General features: G+C 45.2%; 2 protein-coding genes across 8 annotated transcripts; one reads left to right on the top strand and one right to left on the bottom strand.

The window, feature by feature from the left end:
- Window positions 1-321: 321 nt before the first annotated feature.
- On the top strand, window positions 322-2,678 carry LOC100381471 (putative thaumatin domain family protein). Of its 6 annotated transcripts, none has more exons than XR_004858216.1 (3): window positions 322-594; window positions 707-1,571; window positions 2,084-2,533. XR_004858216.1 is itself a non-coding variant. In XM_035968128.1 (3 exons), the coding sequence occupies exons 1-3, from the start codon at window positions 537-539 to the stop codon at window positions 1,792-1,794; spliced, it is 822 nt and encodes a 273-aa protein (XP_035824021.1). In that variant the 5' UTR covers window positions 322-536; the 3' UTR covers window positions 1,795-2,678. The 6 variants fall into 6 exon arrangements, 4 of the variants coding, with proteins under 4 accessions (XP_035824021.1, NP_001167778.1, XP_023155796.1 ...); XR_004858217.1 differs by lacking the exon at window positions 2,084-2,533 and adding an exon at window positions 1,728-1,802; XM_035968128.1 differs by having other exon boundaries at window positions 707-1,403; window positions 1,728-2,678.
- Window positions 2,679-7,144: 4,466 nt separating this feature from the next.
- On the bottom strand, window positions 7,145-21,929 carry LOC100193862 (uncharacterized). Of its 2 annotated transcripts, NM_001138942.1 has the most exon segments (6): window positions 7,145-7,690; window positions 8,028-8,137; window positions 10,572-10,721; window positions 10,812-10,986; window positions 19,957-20,093; window positions 21,652-21,912. In NM_001138942.1, coding segments are annotated over 5 exon segments (531 nt in total). In that variant the 5' UTR covers window positions 20,023-20,093; window positions 21,652-21,912; the 3' UTR covers window positions 7,145-7,660.
- Between the last annotated feature and the right edge of the window lie 371 nt (window positions 21,930-22,300).

The following is a 22,300-nucleotide window of genomic DNA, read 5'->3' as shown; positions in this document are numbered from 1 at the left end:
GAACGACTCCTAAAGTCTCCGTATAAAAATTTACCATAAATAGTTGGAGTGCTCCCGGCCTCCCGCTCCACCAAAATGATCAGATGTGAGCGCTATTTCGGACGCGAGCGTTCTCCTCCCCTCTACACGCATATGACTATCTAACTAAACAAGAAGAGAACGGCTCCGCTCTATTATATTCTTCAACCAAAAAAAATAGAGTGATTTTGTTTCCGCTTGCCAAACGGAGAAACTAGAATAGAATCGCTACATTCTAATTGACTCTCCAACCAAACGCACTCTTATCTCGCGAGCTCCAAACCGAGCGGAACTGACACTGAACCGAGCCAGCCAACGAGACACGATTATTTCGTACAAACCTATCCTCGTCAACCAGACGGTCACTCCGCGACGGCATCGCTACAGCCTACAGGCACTAATAACTGCACTGGCACAGCGACACTGCACACGCATCTTCCCCGTGCTTGCAGTTGCAGTGCAGCTGTACCCACATTACCCTGTCAGTCTCGGCCATTGCATTGCCTCAAGAAGCAGCAATGGAGTTGCCAAGACCAATGGGCGTGCTTCTGCTCGTGTTCTTCGTCTTGTGCAGAGGTAATGAACTCTCGTCAAATCGACCGAATGTTTCCTTTCTTTTCGAGATGTTGCGAGATCACCTGCACTGCATTGGCGGGTAACCAAGCTTAAGGTTCCCCGTTTCTCGCAGTGGGGGACGCGGCGACGTTCATGTTCGTGAACCGGTGCACGGACACGGTGTGGCCGGGCGTCCTGTCCAACGCCGGCAGCCCAAGGCTGGAGCCGACGGGGTTCGAGCTCCCGCCGGGCGCGGCACGCGCGGTGCCGGCGCCGGCGGGCTGGTCCGGCCGCATGTGGGCGCGCACGGGCTGCTCCCAGGACGGCGCCACGGGGCGGCTCGTCTGTGCCACGGGCGACTGCGGCTCTGGCTCCGCCGAGTGCGCGGGCGCGGGCGCTGCGCCGCCGGCCACGCTGGCCGAGTTCACGCTCGACGGCAGTGGCGGGCTGGACTTCTACGACGTCAGCCTCGTGGATGGCTACAACCTCCCCGTGCTGGTGGAGACCTCCGGCGGCGCAGGCTCCAGCGGGCCGGCGTCGTGCGCGGCGGCCGGGTGCGCAGCGGACCTGAACGCGATGTGCCCCGCCGAGCTCCGAGCCGGGGGCGGCGCCGCGTGCCGGAGCGCGTGCGACGCGTTCGCGCGGCCCGAGTACTGCTGCAGCGGCGCCTTCGCGACCCCGGCGGCGTGCCGGCCGACTGCCTACTCGCAGGTGTTCAAGAGCGCGTGCCCGCGCTCCTACAGTTACGCCTTCGACGATCCCACCTCCACATTCACCTGCGGCGGCGGCCCAGACTACACCGTCACCTTCTGCCCCGGCGCCACCCCAAGGTCCGGCCTTTGATTCACTCACCCACCCTTCTCTTCTCTCCCACCATTGCATATTATTGGTCATTCTCATCATTCACGTTGCAATTTGTGGAGAGAGGTGCGTGTGTGATGGATCATGATTTGGCACTGTGCTTCTGCCAAGATTGTCTGGGTCTTCGGCTTGTGAAGGTGGGGTTGATCTGCCGCAGCTCTTTTACCGTCTCTGCCAGTGCCAGCTAATCTATCCACACAGCCTGCTGTCGTCCTTTTAACTCCTCTTGTCAACTGTCAGAGGTTGCTGACTTTACTGCAAGATTTTTTTCAGCTATTAATTATTTTTTTCAGAGGCTACTGTTGTTACAAGATTTACATTGTCAGAGATTTCTGGTTCTTCTCTGAGAAATTGAAGTAGACGCAATGCAAGCTAGTGACTGAACCTGTGTTGTTGTGTTCCTAGAATGAGGAAAGACTAGGAACATGGGGCTACAACGTACAAGATCTTGGCATAATAAATTTTTTATATCTTTGATTTACAGCAGAGGGGACGAAACGAAAAGCGCATGGGCGAAATGCTTTTTTTGGGGCGTTATTAGTAGTATTTCCCATTTGCGTGCAAAATGATTTTGTCCGTACTACTGAGCACGTGAACTTCTGACCGGATGGATACGCTGCTCTTGTATGTACCCGTGACATGAGCGCAGCCAGAAGTCGACGACCACACCGGGCGCGACGCCGGCGACGGTGCCGGGGACAATGACGACGACGGTGCCGGAGGCAACGCCGATGCCGGGCGCGACCCCGGCTATGCCGACGGGGACCATGATGCCACCGGGCGCGACGTTCACGGACGCCACCCCGGACAGCGCGATGATGCCGATGGGTGGCCTGGGCATCGAGGGCGGGGGCCAAGGCAGCGTGCTCCTGGGCGGCAGCAGCAGCGAAGGCAGCGTCTCTTGGCTCGCCAACATGGCCACCGGCGACGCGGCCGTCCCGCTGGTGGCTTCGGCTCGGTTATTGGTGGCGCCACTGGCAACGTTGCTCTGCGGCCTCCATTTGCTGTAGTAGTGGTGATGGAGGGAGCAGAGGAATCTGTTGGCGATTCGCACGGTGGCGCCTTTGTATTGCCGTGTCTGTAGATGATTTTACTGTCCATTGATCATGTTGCGTTAGCCCCGGTCCCAGGATTAGATACTTGTGGCTACTAGTAGTACTAGTTCTAGAGGAGAAATTAAAGCATGGATGTGGACATTGATTAAAGTTAATCGCTGTCGTGCTAGCTGCGCTTTGTTGTTGCCACTGTTGTTCGTGCGTGGCTCGAGGTTGGCGAGGAAACACGGGCGCAGCATGGACTCAAGAGACTGTCTGGACTAAAAAAAAATTACTAGTGTCCTGCGTTCACTGCACCACACCATTAGTGTATCTACGTACTGTGTAGTACTTACTTTTATACCAACACTGCGTGTATAATGTGGTGTGTACGTATTGTGTAGTACCTGGCAGGGCTAGCGGAGGGCGGCACCGTCCGACCGTCGTAGTGAAGGAGTGGTCCGCAACAATAATGTGCGGGCGCGGTAACGAGGCCGCAAACACTCGCCCCACTGCTGCTTTCGAGTGGTGCGCTGGTGCCTCGTGGAGTCGTGGGCATCGCCGCATGCCATGGGCCTGCACTGTGTCCGGCAGGTCCTTTTTTCCCGGTCGTCTTCCCCACCATGTCTCCGCTTTACCTCCTCCCACCAGGCCATCGTTCGTCCTTGTCTCCCAGTGTGGTCCAGTGTGGTCTCATGCTATGGAAGTGCACAGTTGGATCACTTAGACGGTGTTTGGTTGGATGTACATAGAGGAATGGAAAAGAGCGACCACAATTTATATAATGTTTATATGAGAGTCACGTGATGGCGAGATAAACATCGGAGTAGTTTTTTGTGGCGGCGTGATCCAAAAAATCGAGGGGACGGTGTCTATAGTTGTACATGAAGCACGAGCCCGTTAACCCAGCTCGAGGCCCGTTTTTTGGCCCGGTCCACGCCCGGCCCGACACGTGAGGGATGGGCCCGGGCTAGCACGACCTAGTGAAGCAGGCCGTGCCTGGGCCGAAAGCCAGGCACGTCGGCCGACACGGCACGACCTGCTCCCATATGGCCAGCCCGGTACAGCCCGGTACCCCTCACGGCCTCACCCCCTCGCCCCCTCAGCTGTCGATTTCTCAGCTCTCACTCGCACTCGACCTCCCGGCTCCCTCTCTCTCCCCGACTTGGCGATTCCCATCTCGGTGACTCGGCTCCTCCGTCGCGGCGCCGCCCCGATCCAGCGACCTCGGCGCCTTTGGCTCCCGTCCTCGACGCCGGTGACCTCGATCCACCAGCTCCTCTCTACCCTAACCCCTATCCTATCCCCTCTCTCTCGGTGAACTATGTGAGTTCGTGTTGTCGTCTAGTCCTCCCCTCCGGCCCTCCCCCGCTCGCCGTCGTCTCTGGTATGGTGATCTGTTCTAGACTCTGGTGTGGTGATCCGTTCTAGACTTTGTGTTTTGGTATTTACTACTTAGTTCTAGACTCTGGTGTGGTGATCTGTTCTGTGCTTTGTCATTGTGAGAGAGAGATTTTGTATTGTAATCTACATTTGTAACAGATATAAACTTAGTGACTAAACTTTGAGCTGACTGCACTCTTTTTTCTTTTCTAGGGTTTCTCACAAGGGTTAGTTTTACCTAGAAAGGTTTTTAACGGGACAGCATTGCACAAAACAGCTCATTTATTATATTTTATGTTGCTTTTTTTTGTTGTGATTAAACATGTCGGGCTTCATGCTGACATGACCCGTTTTTTATGTCGTGCCCAGTGGGCTAGCCCGGCACGAAAACTAGCCCAAAGGGTCGTGCCTGGGCCAACGTCCAAGCACGTGGGCTCTTCAAGCACAGCCCGTTAAGCACGAACAAGGCCTAATGGGGTATTTGGTTTAAATTCTAAATAAGTCAAAATCTTTCGTACTTTTTTCCAATCCCATCCAATCCATATGGGATATGAATAACCGAACAAGGCCTAATAGGGTATTTGGTTTAAGGAATGAGCTACTCCATTATCTTCTCACTCTTCAGTTTTTTGTTTGGTTTGTGGAATGGAATAAGTTAATCCATCACCACCTCATTTCTCATAGTTAGTTAGCTAGTACTAATATGAGGAATGAGATCATGCCACCAAATTTGAGTAATGGACCCATGATGCATCACCTCATTTTGGATGGTGTGATTCCACAAACCAAACACCCCCTAAGCAGCTCTCAAGGTTTTATTTGGTAGGCTTCTCAGCCAGAGTTGCTTTAAGGTCTGTTTGGTTGTGAGCTGTGAAAAAAAGCTGATGTGGACTGTGAACTACTAAAAAGCTAAAAGCCGTTTGGTGAAAACCACTAAAGCTAAAAAAATCTTTCATATATATTTTTACAGTTCCATCCAAAAGCCGCTAAAAGCAGTTTCAGAGGTGCTTTCAGTTTTACACTGTAAGAAAATCAGCTTTTAGAGAAAAAATGCTTTCTGGATCCAGCCCTTTAGTTGGGCTTTTGGCTTTTAGGGGGCAAAATCCAAACCAAATGCACCCTTAGAGGAGCGCGACTCTTTAAAACGTTTTCGACTTCAACTTTTTTCGCTAAAATGGCTTTTTCTACTAAACCATTTTTAGACTTATGTAAGTGCATCTATCTCTTTAGTTGATTGAATGATGACACGTTAAACGACTAACAAGTAAGTGTTAAACATATTAACAATTATATTATATACACTTGGATTATGGATTGTTGTATCAATTGAAGTGTACTTTGGTTCAAATGCAAATACAAACCTAATAGTGTTACATATTGTGTTGACATGAAAAGCAAAAACAAGGTGTTGTTGTAGAAACAATCTAACAGAAGACATCAATACAAATGAAACTAAGAAAATGGGCTATATACTTTGGAACAACTATAGTTCCAATGAAAGCAATCATGGTTAAGTTTGTTTCATGACACATGTGGTCTTGCATATAGAATGGGACTTTCAAAGTCAATAAAAATGTTCTAACCATATGAAATTCAATGTGTGCTTAATATTGATTAAAAACTTGATAACTGTTATTATAGGAAAACTCTGCGTAGGGTAAACTCTTGTCCCAACTACCACCATGTTTAAGAGCACAAGCTCTTAACATATCTTCCAACATCTGTTTGGTTCTTTCGATTTGGCCATCTGTTTGGGGATGGTAGGCTGAGCTAACGTTTATTTTTGTGTCCATACTCTCGTGCAACTTCTGCCAGAATCGGGAGGTGGTCTGTGATCTCCTGTTCGAGACAATTTTCTTTGGAACTCCATGCAAACACACAATCCGTGACATGTATAATTCTGCCAATCAGGCTCTCAAATAGGTGGTTTTACTAGAATAAAATGGGCTACTTTGGTTAGTCTATCCACGATTACCCTTTTTCCTTTCCTGTTTTCTTTTGCTGTTTTCTATTTCATTTTCAAATCCAACTTTAAATTCCAAGTTTACATTTATGTTTTCAGCAAATAAAACGAAACAAAAATAAATACCAGCATGGGATGCACATTATTTTATATTTATTTAATTTTTACTTGTTCAAATCTAGCCTTCCAATTGTTTGAGATGCTTAAAATAAATAACGTCACATGATTACTATGTCACAAGGACTATTTTATCTCTCCATGTTTTTGGGCATTACAGTCTATGGGGAAGTTTGTGCTGGTTTAAGACATATGACACTCCTAGAACCATTGCCACCGGTAGGTATGAGTTGATTCATCTCGAGCATGAGATTTAAGCAGACTAGAATTTCGTTGAAAATCCCAACTTTGTTTGATGATTTATGATCTATATTTTCAAAGGGTTAACATTGTAAAGTCCAAACTTTAAAAACACTCTTGAATTCTCTCTGTTAATCCATGAAGTTTTGATCGAGTGGCACTGCTGCATAGGGTGAGACGTGAGCGGCGCTACCGTCCCCTGACATCGCCATCGCCGCTCTATTTAGAAAGGTTTTTGATTTGTCTTTTCTCAGACTTTTTAGTTTAAGTTCCGTTTGTTTTGTTAACTTGATATTTTTTTTAAGAATCTGTTCAAGGCATACCACCATAAATTGGTGTAGGTGTTCTTGAATTTGAAATTGTCCGTAAAGTTTTGGTTAGAGCTGAACTACTGAAAATTAAATCAAGATTACTTAGTACAAATATTTTTATTAGTTCACATTCACCACCTCTATTTGCCTATTTGATCAACCCTTCACAAGGAGCCGATACCAAAGAAGCAACAAAATATAGTCTTTGTCATCTCCACGTTCATTTTGACAAGCGAGAGAAAAACAGTTTCCATAAACATTTGACAGGTGGGAGAAAATTAGTTTCTACAACCTACAAAGACTTGCAGAATATCAGAGCTAGAACTGTAGGTCTACAGCTGCTCATCCCACGAGAACTTCAGGCGAACTAGCCAAGCCTGACTGGTAAACTGAATTGACACGCCATCTTATCTGAGCTAGTACTTTACAACACTGATAAAAAAAGAAAATGTCTGCAACTCTAGCATCGCAGAGAACTGCAAGTTTTCATAGCCGGAACATAATGTGAACATTTTAGCAGGCCCCGAAGATGTTTTAACAAGAGCTGTCAGATGTATTATATTATATCCCTGAGACGTTTTGTCTGGCCCAGATTTGGGATGATCAGTAAGTTTTTTATCAGAACAGCGAGGATCTGCAAATATTCAGCATAACAGAAAACTATATCCCTGAAACTTGCCTGACTAGACAAATCGAAGAAAACAGGAAATATTATATACAGGAAGCTTGAATAGCATGTGGATTATACAAAGAAACCCCCACCTCCATCTAGACCATTTTTACCTGCAACCACCTAATATACCATGTAAAAAGCTGACTGGATTCCTGGAAGAACCAGCAGATGTCTGAAACTCTGAATTCAGAAAAGCGAAATGGCATAGTTTTGCACTTTTAACTGAATCAACCTGCAAGCCGACATATCTCTCTCTATATATAATTCAACCAAGCAGTTTCCTAGTCCACCTGTTGCTATGAACAGCAAAAGCATGACACAGAATGCAGGGTAAAGGAGGGGGCGTAAATACATTTCATGTCGTTCATCCTTTCAATTTTTGCCCCATCAATTCATTACTCTGAGAGCCACCCAGAATGGACGAATATCAAGAGTGTAGTAGTTGTTGCCTGCACTTCCTCAGTAACAAACAGCTTCAAGTGATGATCCACCAGGATTACCAAGTCTATTCGGACATCTCATCCACCAAAATTGTCTGCAATAATACAGGCTGCTTACAGCAAAGAAGGGAAACCATGTCTTGAAGCAATAATTTGCGCAAAAGCAAAAGTACCTACCCTTAGTGACTTGAACTGATAAAAAATTATACATGTAATTAAACACCTCCTAGAACAGAGCCACATAGATGACGTCTGTGTGTTCTCATTCTACATGAGTTTACTAGGTTTGTTATAAAGCTTGATGAACATGTTACCTTTAAAAAACAAAGAATGCATCTCCATGTATATACAATAAATGACAACAAAGGAAAAAACATCCATGTTTATAAATTAATACAATATATTAGAGCCGATACTGATATCAGGACTAACCTGGTCACAAACTGGGCAAGTATCTTTTCGCTCCATCCATTCAAGAATGCAGCAAAGATGGAAATGGTGCTCACACTTAGTTACAGAGCGGGGATTTTCTTCATCGTATTCTGGTGAATAATAAATAACATTGTTACTTGAGTGTTCTGGTTCAACGCAACAATATAAGATATAACTTACTCCCTCCGTTCCAAATTATAAGTCGTTTTGACTTTTTTTTATTACATCAACTTTGCTATGTATCTAGACATAACATATGTCTAGATACATAGCAAATTAGATGTATCAAAGTCAAAGCTGCTTATAATTTGTAACAGAGGGAGTAGATGTTACCATTCAATGCATCTGTTGAGGCTAAAAAGAGTACATATGTACATCAGCAACTAAAGTCAGCAAGATACCAAAAGAAACATAATAATTTTGAAACATTAAAATAGCAACAAGCAATTTACATGACGTGGGCTTCTATGGAATTTTAATCTCTCTTTAATGCACACTATATCAGATTGGCTCCAACAGTGTGTTTCTGCAGATTAGTGAATTGCTTAAGGCTATCTTGGTGCAATCCATAACACGAATGAAGGACACACTGTAGCAACATCTTCTGGCATCAACACAATTACAAGTTTAGGGTATCTCCAGCAGCTTACCCATCCCCATATCCATATTCAAACTCCACTCTGCGAACAGTGCAGTCTACAGTGCAAAACAATGTTTTTAGTGACCATATGAGTGAACTGCTGGACACGGTCTTACAACATGAAATTTGCAAACAACTAGCTATGATACCAAGAAATCTAACGTGGGCCGATAGCAAGAAAAAAGCAGGCCTGAACAAAGAATAGCAAAAGCATGTACATTCAGCACCATACACAACCAAATAAATATGGATTCAACGAATATAAACTTAATAACCAAGCTTCACTGTATTATGAGAATGTCCAGCACATCTTAACTACTTGTGTCTTCCCAACAGTTTTGGCACACTGTAGTGTTGTACTAGCATCTGCTAGTCTTGGGCGTGTTACTACCAGATAAACTGAATCAAGCTTTGTTGAATGATGGAGAAATGCAATTTGTCATAGTAAGGCTATCTCCAGCAGCTTACTCATCCCTATCTTTCATTTCGATCTCCACTCTGTAAACAGTATAATCTATAGTACAAAATAATATTTTGCATGATTATATCCACGATCTGCTGGCCATAGCCTAACAAAGCTCAAAGGGATTTAATAGCGATGTGATTCTGAGGCTTGGACCATATGGAATTCCCCCACCCTATAATTTTTTTTCTCGAACACGCACGAGAACTACATATCATTATATTAAGAAGAAAAAAATAAGGTCTAAAGTAGACCAAATACAAGGCGCCTATAGAGGCAGCCCAAAAAGGGGAGGGGGAGAAAAAAAGGGTGGGAGAGAATTCACTAGGCCATAGTTAAGGCCATAATCCTCTAAGCGCAGTTGCCCCAGCTAAACACCATAAGTTAGCCTCATGTTTAATATTCTGCAGGATTATGTTGATGTTTGGGGAAGCATCATCAAACACACATGCATTTCTATGTTTCCAAATCTGTCAAGCTACCCAACTTACAATGGAATTGAAGCATTTTTTCTTTGATTTAGGCACTATTTTCAGCCTCTCCCCACCATTCCCACAAGGCCACAACACAATAGCATCAGGCCTGGGAGCTGCTCAAGATTCTAAACCAAATGTCCCTTGCAAAAACACAAGACACCAAGATGTGTTGAACTATCTCATGTTGGTCACAAAGGGGACATCTTTTCGGGTGGTCCATTCGTCTTTGAGCAAGTTGATCAGCCATCCAACATCGATTGAGAGAGGCCAGCCATAAGAAGAATTTACAGCATAGAGGTGCCCAAGTCTTCCATATTCTACAAATTGCACATCAATTTGAGACTTGGGTCTTTGTTGGAGCCAAAAAGCTCCAATTCCTGGGCCTAGATTGTGATGACAGCTAGTTGTATAGTATGGGCCTCTAGCTGAGTTGGTTAGGTGGTCTGAGTAGCTCCTTAGATCCTGAGTTTGAATTCCAGTGGGAGCGAATTTCAGGTTGAGGTTAAAAAAGGTCACTGGCTGGTTCCCCTAGTCGTGTGCACACGAGATGGACTAACCTATGGGGGCGGATTCTCGTGTAGGGGCTAGGAGGGCTCAAAGCACAAGTAAAGATCTGGCCTATAGGGGGCAGACCCTCATGTTGCACGGGGAACCAGCTTTCGTGACCTTTCTTGATTGGGGTTTCGATTGAGCTTCTTAATATAATACCGTGGGGGCGGTTTTTCCTCTACCGGCTGAGTTTTTAATTGGGTCTTTATCCTATTTTCTTGGGAGATCTTTTTCCTAGTGTTGTAACCCTTCTGATCTCCTAGTGGAGTTAGAATGGTTGTTCGTAAGAGTCATGAGGGGACAATTTCCTTCTGATTTCTTTAATATAAGATACGCAACTCTCCTGCTCATTTGAGGAAAAGAATAACCTATCAACCTAATCTAATAAAATTTGCAGTGATCAAGAGAAACACAACCTTCAAGGCAGATAGGACAAACATCCTCCTCCTCAGCCTTATCTTCAGTGACATTTTTCTTACATGACTCATCCACCTTTAAAGACTCCTGATCATTTATGGACTCTTGTTGGTCATCAGTTTTGCTCTTGTTGTCTAGCTTCTCCAAACCTACATAGAGTTTCCAAAACCTAAGATCAACCATTAAGACAGTAACAAGTTAATAATTGTCACTCATATAACTTCTAGTCAATTATTTACCAGGGGTAGTTGGGACTGCCAAAACAACATCATAAGGCAAGGGTGCAGGTGGTGCTCGATATGTGTCAGGTGTGGAAGTATCCAGATTTGTGTCTACTGCAACAATTGAAGATGGTGGAGATGATCCATCAAAAGCTGAAGACAGCGGCTCATGCTCCTCAAGATTTTGTTGACGCTGAATAGTAAGACAAGAAAAAAAATGAAATTACAAGCAAGGTAATTAATAGTTTGAAAGGCTCATAAATACATGAAGCTCTATCAAGGTTAACTTAAGTATGAATTATGGGACTAGAAAATTTTGCAATTATTAAACTAAACAACCCAAATGCACATTGTGTAAATAAGTTCTAATGGTACTTCATAAAGGATTGTCAGGAATTAAAAAAGCAGCAACAACAGCCTTTTAGTCCCAAACTAGTTGGGGTAAGCCACAGTTGAAACCCAACAGAAGTCACAAATCAAGGTTCAGGCACATGAATAGTTGTTTTCCATTTGCTCTTATTCAAGGTTAAATCTTTAGATATATTCCATTCTTTTAAGTCTCCTTTTATTGTCTTTTTTCATGTCAACTTCGGCCTTCCCATGTCTCTCTGCCCATTACTATCGTGCATTAGGATCCCACTCTCACTGGTGCCTCTGGAGGTCTTTGTTGGACATATACAAACCATCTCAATCGGTGTTAAGCAAGCTTTTCTCCAAAGTGCTATGCTATCCCTAGCCTATCATGTATATCATTATTATATACTAGATCCCTTCTTGTATGGCCATAAATACAAGCAACATATGTATTTTCACAAGACTTATCTATTGAACATGATATCTTTTTATAGGCCAACATTCTGAATCATACAACATAGCAGGTTTAATCATCGTCCTAGAAAACTTGCATTTTAGCTTCTATGGTACCCTTGTCACATAGAACGCCATATGCTTAGCACCACCTCCTCTACCCTGCTTTGATTCTATGACTAACATTTTCATCAATAACCTCATCTCTCAATAGCATTGATTTTAAATAATGAAAGATATCCTTCCTAGACACTACTTGACCTTCCAAAATAACATCTTCCTCATATGTAGTAGTGCCGAAGTCACTCTCATGTGTCCAGTTTTAGTTCTACTAAGTCTAAAACCTTTAGACTCTAGTCTCTAGTCATAACTTTAGTTTTTTATTTACTCATGCCCGACTTTCATCAACTAGCACTACATCGTCCATAAAAAGCATACACCAGGGGATATCCCTTTGTATGTCTCTTGTGACCTCATCCATCACCTAGAGATAAAGGTAAGGGCTCAAAGTTGACCCTTTATGTAGTCCTATTCTAATTGGGAAGTCATGAATGCCCCCATAAATTGTTTGAACACTTCCTTAATGAGTCCAACAGACTTCGTTGAAACTTTATGTTTGTCCAAACCCCATCACATAACATTTATTAGTATTTTGTCATAACCGTGTGTAGATCCTTCTTCTGCGGATAATCGAGAACAGGGGAAGGCGGGATGAGCCCCTCGTCTCCCACCCCGCGTCCAGCCCCCAGCTCCTCGTCTCCCACACCCAGCTCCTCGTCTCCCACGCCCAACCCCTCGTCTCCCCTCCCCAGCCCAGCCACCTCCACCCAGGACGCCAACGGCCACCACCACCACCCCATCTCGCCGGACTTCATCACGAAACCGGCGACCACCTCCTCAAACCTCCCATCCCTTCAGGCCTCTGGCTCTTCAGTGCACACCGTTTTGGCTCCCCAGGGTGGGCGGGCAAAGTCTCAGAGGTGGAAGGACGCCAGCCCTGCCCCTTCGAGTTCCGGCGGCTCTGGGACGGTATCCCGATCCTATAAGGATGTTGTGCTCGTCCTTGGTGGGAGACCAGAACCTTCCCTATCGAGTGTGGACGCTTCTTCTTCTCCACTGAAGGTCGTTCACCATTTCATACCGGCTGGGAAGGCGGGCTGCAGGCGTCCAACAGGGCAGACTGGATCGCTAGTGCTCCCTTCTCAACCTGAAGGTGATTGGCAGGAGGTGGTGCATAGGAGAGCTAGACGTGCTACATCTGATCCTCGTCGATGGTCCCCAAAGGATCTCCGAGGTAGATGCTTCAACTGTCTGTCTCCCTCCCACTTCGTTGCTGCCTATAGACGACCTACACGCTGTTTGGTGTGCCACGGTCTCGGCCACCGGGCTTCAGCGTGCTCGTACCAGAAGAATACGGAGAAGACAGCGAGGTCGCACCGTGCGCGTCAAAGTCCCCGCGTACCGGTGTGGCAGCGCTTAACAAGGATGCAAGGATCTAGTTCTCAAGGAGGTGATTTCCAGATGTCCAGGCGCAAGGAATCAGTGTGGAAGCGAATCTCTCCGTTGCAGTCGGCCACCGGGGACGAATATCATTCACCCCTGCTGTTGGCGTCAGGCTCCAGGGAGGCTGTTCCACCAGTTCATCGCAGAAAGAGGAAGAGACGTCGAGCGAAGCGTCGTCAGGGGGCGGCAATGCAACAGTTATCACCAACTTCTGTTTCTTCCGACGATGTCGTTGCTCTGACAGCTTTGGAGGAGATTACAAAGGTAGAGCAGAAATATGATCAGCAAGGCAGGCCTATGTTCTCTCCTTTATGTGTGCTGGAATTCTCGGCGGAGATGGCGCGTGAGGACGCAGCTTTGCGGAAGGCTCTATTTGTCACAATAGTTGGTACTAGGCCAGAGGTCCTAGGGGCTGAGATCATCAATGAAGTTGCTCGAAGTTTTAACGTCGATGGGGGTTCAATGTCCATTCACCAGGCAATGCCCGAGGATTTCATTCTGTTCTTGCCGGATGAACGAACAGCTTCAAGGGTATTCAATGATGGAAGTATTTTCAGAGGACCACAGTTTGACCTTGTGTTTAAGAGGTGGACGCGTTGTGCAAATGCGGCTGCGACATCGCTCCCGACCTTGATTAATGTGGAGATCAGGGGCATTCCGGCCCATGCATGGTCTCGATCTACAGCAGAATTTCTGCTGCGAGATTCGTGCATCATTTCCGAGCTGCACCCAGCAACAGCATTGAAGACTGACCTATCGTCCTTCATGTTGAAGGTGTGGTGTCTGGATCCGAGGAATCTACATCGTGACATGACTCTCATCATTTCGGAGCCAGGGCCTGCGGCAGGAGAAAAGCGTTGTTTATCCTACAAGATCAGCCTGATGGTCACCCCTGTCGATGCCTCGGAAAAAGCTATTGTTATTCCCACTCCGCTGAGCGATAGTGACCCCCCTGATGGTGACGGTGATTCCTCCTTCCCTGGGTCGCCACCGAGACGTTCAAAGCACAGTGCTGGTGGGCGACGCTCAGTCCATTCTCGTTTGGGCCCACAACTGCCTTCTCGACGTATGGAAGGAGGTCAACGGGAAGCTGGAGAACCATCCTTGAAGATGCACAGCTCTGTGGAGTCTGCTTTGGGGACAGCATCTAATCCGTGCATGCACAAGAATTGTTTGTTGGGCGGATCCAGCCTGGAACTGCTTGCTGGGGCTACTGAACAGACTGCTGGACTGGTTTCCAAGGAAACAATTATGCTGGACAGTTTACGGGATGGCAGACTCGAAGAGACTCAATCTGAGGATGGGCAGCTGGAGCAGGACAGTTTATGGGATGACAGACTTGAAGAAACTCACTCTGAGGATGGACAGCTAGAGCAGGTCGCATTACTTTCCCCCCAACAATCTGCTGGTCCGCTGAAATCTAATGGGCCTATGCAGCAGGAAGAGGGCACTCTGGGTCCGGTGACCCACTCTGACGTAGGGCCGCTGGGGCAGGTCACATTAATTTCCCCCCAACATTCTGTTGGGCCGCTTGAAACTGATAGGCCTGTCTCGCCCCAGTGTCAGGTAGCAGCTCACTTCTCCACCCTCCCGCCCATTTCTCCCAGGTCGCTGGAGTTGAGTGAGCCGCTAGAATAAGCTAACTTAAACTCTCCCATGGTCCAGAGCTGCAGAATGCATCCAAATGTCTACGGGACATCACTTAAAGTTTATAGTAGAAGAAGACAACGTGTTTCAGTTGGACAGGTTGACGCGCAGGACGTATCTCCTTCCAAACAGCAGTTCTTTGAGATGGTGTCCAAGAAAATTGGTTGTTTACTTCCTACTCCAAAAGCTAAGAAGAGGAGAGAACCTGCCATCCCTTCGCAGGGACTCCGTCGTAGTCGATGGGTGGCTGGTCTGGGCGCTGAGCACATTCCACAGATCCCCAGGGCCAGGATTTTGGTGATGAAGGCTATCCATAATACTTCAGACACGAATCAGCTCAACAGTGAGGATCTGGAGACTTATGCCAAGCTGTTCTGCCATCCTCTTTCCTATCCACAGGTTCAAGCCCTTGCAGCACTTTTCGGTTGGGCAGTCCCAGATGACTTGGGTGGAGCGGCCACCATGGTCTGCTAATTTGGTGGATGTGTGTTGTCTTCTAAGTGTTTACTAATGGATCCTTCCATGATTCTGTTCTGGAATGTCCGCGGATTAAACTCCGTCGCGAGGCAAGATTCTGTAAGAAGTCTAGTAGAGTCGGTCCGTGCAGACATAATTTGTTTACAAGAAACCAAGATGCAGAGTTGTAGCCGTCGTCTTGTTCTCTCGTTATTGGGTCCTGACTTCGACAACAATTTCGTGACTCTTAATTCTGTTGGTGCTAGCGGTGGTGTACTGCTGGCCTGGAGATCTAAATTGGGAGCTATTGTTGACTCTCGGGTTGATGTCTTCAGTGTCTCTGTCAAATTCTGTCCAACGATTGGTGATGAGTGGTGGTTGACCTGTGTGTACGGGCCCCAGGGTAACGATAGGAAGCTCATGTTCATGCAAGAACTGCGTCTTATTAGAGCTAATTGTGCTGGACCTTGGATTGTTGGTGGAGACTTCAACTTGATTTATAGAGATGAAGACAAAAATAATCCTAATCTCAACCGATTCATGATGGGGAGATTCAGGAGATGTATTCAGGATTTAGGAATCAAAGACATCGATCTACATGGAAGGAAATTCACCTGGTCAGAGGCACATGATGTGTTGGTACGACTAGACAGAGTCTTCTGTTCCGTTGAGTGGGAGCAGAAATTCCCAGATTTCTTACTCCAATGTTCCGCTTCCGAGGGCTCTGATCATTGTCCTCTCCTTCTTGGATTGAAGGATAATCTTCGGGGCAAGAGGAGATTCCACTTTGAGTCCTTCTGGACAAGATTTGAGGGCTTTCATGATGCAGTTTCTAATGCTTGGCACTCTGTACAGATTAATGCTTGCCCTCTTAAATCTCTCTCCCTCAAGTTCAAGGCTACAGCCAAGGGGCTACAACGATGGAGTGACAAAAAAGTGGGCAATTTCAAGTTACAGCTCGAGTTAGCTAGAGAAGTGATGTTGCAGCTAGAATCAGCAAGGGATGGTAGACCTCTCTCTGATCTCAAACGCTGGCTGCTACAGCAATTAAAGAAACATTGCTTGTTCCTTGCTTCCCTGCTCAGGACGGTGGCTAGGACCAGATCTCGGCTGTCTTGGCTCAAGGACGGCGATGCCAACACCAAGTTATTTCATGCTTGCTCAAGATTTCGCAAGAGGAAGAACTTTATTACTGCAATTCGGGATGGAGATCAGCTGTTCACCTCCCATGATGGGAAGGCTGAGGTTTTCTGGGATTTCTATATGAATCTAATTGGAAGTGAAGTGCAGAGAAACCAAACTATCAACCTTGATGCCTTGGGACTGCAGCAACATGACCTTCAGGCTCTTGAGTTTTTAATTACTGAGGAGGAGATCTTGAACACTATCAAGCAACTCCCCGCGGACAAGGCTCCTGGCCCCGATGGGTTCACCGGGCAGTTTTATAAAAGCTGCTGGCCTATTATAAAAAATGACATTATGGCAGCTGTTTCAACTATTTGGGGGAGAGACTTCAGGAATTTCAGATTCCTTAACACAGCTTTCATTACGCTGCTACCAAAACATAATGATGCTATTGCTGCCAAGGATTTCAGACCCATTAGTTTGATCCACAGTTTCGCCAAGTTGGTGACTAAGCTTCTTGCAAATAGGTTGAGGTGTCATATGGAGGGGCTGATCTCTAAAGCACAAAGCGCCTTCATCAAAGGTCGCTTCATACAAGACAATTTTATGCTTGTCCAGCAGACGGCAAGATTTCTCCATGCTAAAAATCAGCCCAGAATTCTTTTGAAGCTGGACATTTCCAAGGCCTTCGACTCGGTCTCTTGGCCTTTCCTTCTTGAGGTTCTGGAAAAATTAGGCTTTGGCCCAGTGTGGAGGGATGTGATAAGTGGTTTTCTTATGACCTCTTCCACCCATATCCTGCTCAATGGGGTGCCTGGAAGGTTCATTTCGCATAGAAGGGGCTTGCGGCAAGGTGACCCCTTGTCTCCGCTGCTTTTTATAATTGTTATGGATGTCCTCACTTTGCTGTTTATCAAGGCTGAGGAGCATGGGTTGCTGCAGCCCATTTCTTCTAATTCTTTTCAGCACCGGATCTCGCTCTATGCAGACGACGTGGCTCTCTTCCTAAAACCAGAGCCTAGGGACTTAAACACTGCTGTGAGGATTTTGGATCTGTTTGGGGATGCTTCAGGGTTGAGAACTAATATGGCAAAGAGCAGTATTGTACCCATCCGTTGCACACATGCTGATTTGAATTTGGTCCAGCAGCTCCTTCCCTGCAGATTTGAGACTTTTCCAATTAAATACTTGGGTCTCCCTCTCTCCCTGAAGAAGTTATCTAAAGCTCAGCTTCAGCCTCTTATTACAAGGTGGCTGATCTCTTACCGGCTTGGAAAGCTGACCTGATGACCCGTGCTGGCAGAGCTACCCAGGTGCAATTTGTGCTCACTGCTACTGTTATTTATCAAATGATGGCTCTAGATTTGCCTAAGTGGGCTATTAAAGCAATTGATAAAATCCGTCGTGGGTTCTTGTGGCGAGGGCGTAAAGAGGCTAATGGTGGTCATTGTATGGTGGCCTGGGGCAAGGTCACACGCCCAAAAGAGTTAGGGGGGCTTGGTATTTCTGATCTCCAAAGCTTAAATAGGGCCCTTCGTGTTAGATGGATTTGGCTCCAAAAAACTGATTCTTCCAAACCTTGGACTGATTTGCCATTCCATTCAAACCGGTTCTTAGATAGCTTGTGCTCTTTAGCAATGGCCTCCATAGTGGGTGATGGGCAGTCCACTCTTTTTTGGCATGACAGATGGATCCTGGGTCAGAGGATTGCAGACTTGGCCCCTCATGTTTTTAGTTTGGTTCCTAAAAGGCTGGTGAAGCGAAGGACAGTGGCTGATGCTCTGTGTAGCTCATCATGGATTGGGGATTTAAGGGGAGTGGTATCTTGGGAGGTCATTGCTGACTTCATTTTGCTGGCAGATGTTGTGGCTGATGTTGATCTTCAACCGGGAGTTCCAGATAAACATTATTGGAGGTTCTCTTCCAATGGTATCTATTCGGCCAAATCTACTTATGAGATAATGTTCTGTGGTTCTACCTCCATGGCGGGCTTTGAGAGAGTGTGGAGCACCTGGGCGCCGCCGAAGTGTCAGTTTTTCCTCTGGTTGGTCCTACATAATAAATGTTGGACGGCTGACCGGCTCGCTAAGAGGGGTCTTCCCCATCCTAGTTCTTGCCCCTTATGTGACCAGGAGGGAGAGTCTATTCATCACTTGCTTGTTTCTTGTGTCCTCGCGAGGCAATTTTGGTATCTTCTTCTCCAGCGGGTCGGCTTGTCCGCACTCTCCCCCGGGATGGAAGATATCAATTTTGAAGCTTGGTGGAGTAGATCGGCTAAGGTTACTCCTAAGGACCTTAGAGATGGCCTTAACTCTTTGGTGATTCTTGGGGCTTGGACTATCTGGAGACACCGTAATGACTGTGTTTTCAATGGTGCTCGGCCTTCTATAGCTAGATTGCTTACCTCAGCCAGTGATGAGTTCAATATGTGGTGTTTTGCGGGGGCCAAAGGCTTGACCCGTCTTTCGGACCTAGCTTTTGTGTTCAACCCCGGTTAGAAGGTGGTTATTATTACTAGTGTTGTTTGTGTGAGTGGTGTTTAGGTCATTGTAATTATCTTCCTTCTTTTAATGAAATGATACGCAGCTCTCCTGCGTGTTCGAGAAAAAAAAAGATCCTTCTTCTGCTCCCTATACTGCTCCATAACTTATCTTATTAAGAAAATGACTTCTATGGTTGACCTTCTAGACATGAAACCAAATTGGTTCATAGAGATCCTCGTTATTCCTCTCAGACGATGCTTGATAACTATCTCCTAAAGCTTCATAGTGTGGCTCATCAATTTAAATCCACAATAATTGGTACAACTTTGATTATATCTCTGATTCTTGTATATCAGTACCAATATACTTTTCCACTCTTCAGACATCTTGTTCAACAGGAAGATATAGTTGAACAACTTAGTTAGCCATGCCATAGCTATGTCCCTAAGGCATCTCCATGCCTCAATTGGGATACCATCACGGCCCATCGTCTTACCCCCTTTTATCCTTTTCAATGTCCATCTAACCTTAGATTCTTGGATCCTATACACAAAGCGCCTACTGGTGCCATCAAAAGAGTCATCCAACTGAAAGGTTGTGTCCTCATTCTTCCCACTGAACATTTTTTTCAAAATACTCCCGCCATCTACGTCGAATCACATTCTCCTTCATCAAGAGTTGCTATGTTTCATCCTTAATGCACTTAACTTAATTGAAGTTCCTTATCTTTCTCTCATAGACCCTATCCATCCTATGTATGTCTTTCTCTCCTTCCTTTTGTGCTTAAACGTTGGTAAAATCCTTGTACAGAACATCAGCATCCGTATATTATTAGCATTAGGAGATATAGATATTTACATGCCAGAAAATAACAAAAGTAGAGCTGCATAAGTTTTTTTTAAATCCTATTGGTCACATGTCTCATAAAATAATTGATTGACCCTGAATAAAACATATGATAAACATCTTGCACATTTCAGTTGTGAAGAGTACAATAACAGATTGCCTATTTTAGTTTTGACAGTATAGTAAGACAGTTGCAAGACAAACTCACTGACATTTTCTTTATGCTATTTGGTATGGATTATGTCACAAAAGGAAGATAGTAACATTGATGTAGAAAAGAAAGAGAGTTTACGTACATATATATCAATTGGTGCTCTATCGGCTTCAGATGTTCTCGACGAACAGCAACAACAGCCACCCATTATATACTAACTTAAAAACTTAGTGGCAGTTCTCTAGATGCTATTTGAAATCAAAACTCCATCTCTCAGTCCTATAAAGAAACAAAATATATTGACAGAAGAAAGAGGGAAATCATATAACAAAACAGCAAATACAGCATGTGGTAAACAACCAACCATTATACCAGCATAAGGTTGTGTATGGCTTAGAAAACTGCAACTATGGGCACTTAATGCTGCCAGACAATTCTCGATAATTATTCTAATGGCACTCAACAGCTATTGTTCAAAAAGAATTATCATTTACCAACAAAAAAACTGCTTCAATTAGTACTTGACATTTTCTAGTAACATCACAAAAGCAGAAACTTGACTGGGAAGCAGAAAGTCCATTTTAATCAGATGGGTACATATACAGCTATTACTTATTAGAGACTACCTAGAGAGATAACAACACCATTAGGAGCAGAAACCACAGCATCATGTGCTGAGCTCTCATAACAAGCAGCACATAGGCAAGCAAAATCATACTGCAGAGGCCGCCAAATTTTGGGTTATGCCACTCTTCTCCACCTAAGAAACCAGCCTGGACACACTTCAGTAAAGTGGACATACATGAGCACACTAGGTCCTTTAAGGTCTTATATTGAAAGAAGCGATCGATTAACTTCTATATGCATGCAATGACGCAAGTAAGATTTGATGCCATAACTTTAAAGTAGACATGCCACCTAGGATTTGCTAAGCTTTGGGTGGAATTTTAAAGACAAATGTCCTCAAAGTTCACAAGGAGTTCAGTATAGCACAGAGCATCCAAGTTTTCACCTTACAAATTTGTTTCTAGTACTTTTTTCATCACATTTCCAGGGTAAGGAAAAAATTATATTAAGTAACAAGCAGATTGGTGCTGCAAACGTCCCCACTAAAAAATTGAGAAACCACCACATTTTGTGCAATCCACGGTATGAGTAGTATAGGCTCAAGTTTATCTGATATAGATAAACATTAATATTTCATAAGAACTAATCCAACTTTAGGACTAATTATTATATTTCTGCCAAATTGTCAACAAAAGTTATGCAGGATATACAGATAGATATAAAATACAATGAATGGCACAAGCAGCCAGTACAATCCAAAGGTAGTGTCAATTAACTTGATTTGTCCTATGCTAGATAAGATTAAATTTGTCTTTTATTTATCAACAGCACGTTGGGATGTCAGTGACAAGGAAACAATATCAGGTTCTCTGCAGGATAGTCAAGTCTAACTAAATAGTATGTAACACAACTCTCATAAGAAATCGAAAAACACAGGCGCCAAGAAGCAGGTATAAGAAACGAGCACAATTGTTGAAACAGCTCAATTGAACCTTGCAAAAAAAAAAACGCACGGGCGCAACTGGCATGGGGGCACATGGTTTTCAGCGGAATATGTGACTTAAGCTGCACCCACACCTGACTTAGGCAGCAGCAAGAACAGTAAGAGCCATAAAATTAATCAGGTCGGCACGAAGCACGCAACTCCAGAACGGAGCAGCTGGACGAACGGAGACGAAGATGAGTTTGGGTTTTTGATAGGGGAACAGCACCACCTATTAGAACTGGGCGAAGAAATGAAGAATCCATCCGAGCAAACTGGGCTGCTTACCACCAACATGAGATGGGGGAAGGAAGCAACCAATCCGATCGCCCGCTCCGCTCGATTGAGACAAGGTCGGCGCTGCGGCGGCGGGTGTAGTATCCGGCGGAGAGACAGTTTAAGGCAGCCGAGATGGTGCTCTGCTTGCTCGTCGTAGCGATGGTGTCTCGGGGAAGTCGAAATCCCTGGGGAGGACTGAGGAGGGCTAGTGGACTCGGATTCTGCTGAACAGAATTCCCGAAGACCTTCCTTTTTCTTGAGATACTCGAGAGTCGACAGTCGAGACGACGAAATATTTCTACAGAGGCAATAAATATAAATTTTCTAGTGCCACGTGGTATAATATATTTGAAATTCGAAACATGAAAGTAATCATGTGATATTTTTTTATCCGCACCGGGGAATTAAATGTGTTTGGTTGGACCTACAAAAGGGATAGAAGGGGTAGCCAAATAGCCACATTTTTTAGAGTCACACGGTATCGAGGCGAACACCGAATCAATTTTTAGTGGCAACGTGGTCTCAAAAAATCGAGGGAACGGTGTCACCCTGGTCTCATCCTACTTTAACCTTAAATCAAACACATGACAAAACTCGCATGGGAGACTTAGTCCCCTCTTATTCCCGCGCAGGTAATAATTATTGGATCTCATTCCAC

This window comes from Zea mays, chromosome 5, assembly GCF_902167145.1.
Source record: "Zea mays cultivar B73 chromosome 5, Zm-B73-REFERENCE-NAM-5.0, whole genome shotgun sequence".
NCBI lineage: Eukaryota > Viridiplantae > Streptophyta > Magnoliopsida > Poales > Poaceae > Zea > Zea mays.
Note: the sequence above shows the minus strand (reverse complement) of the source record. Positions and strands in the feature narration are given on the sequence as shown.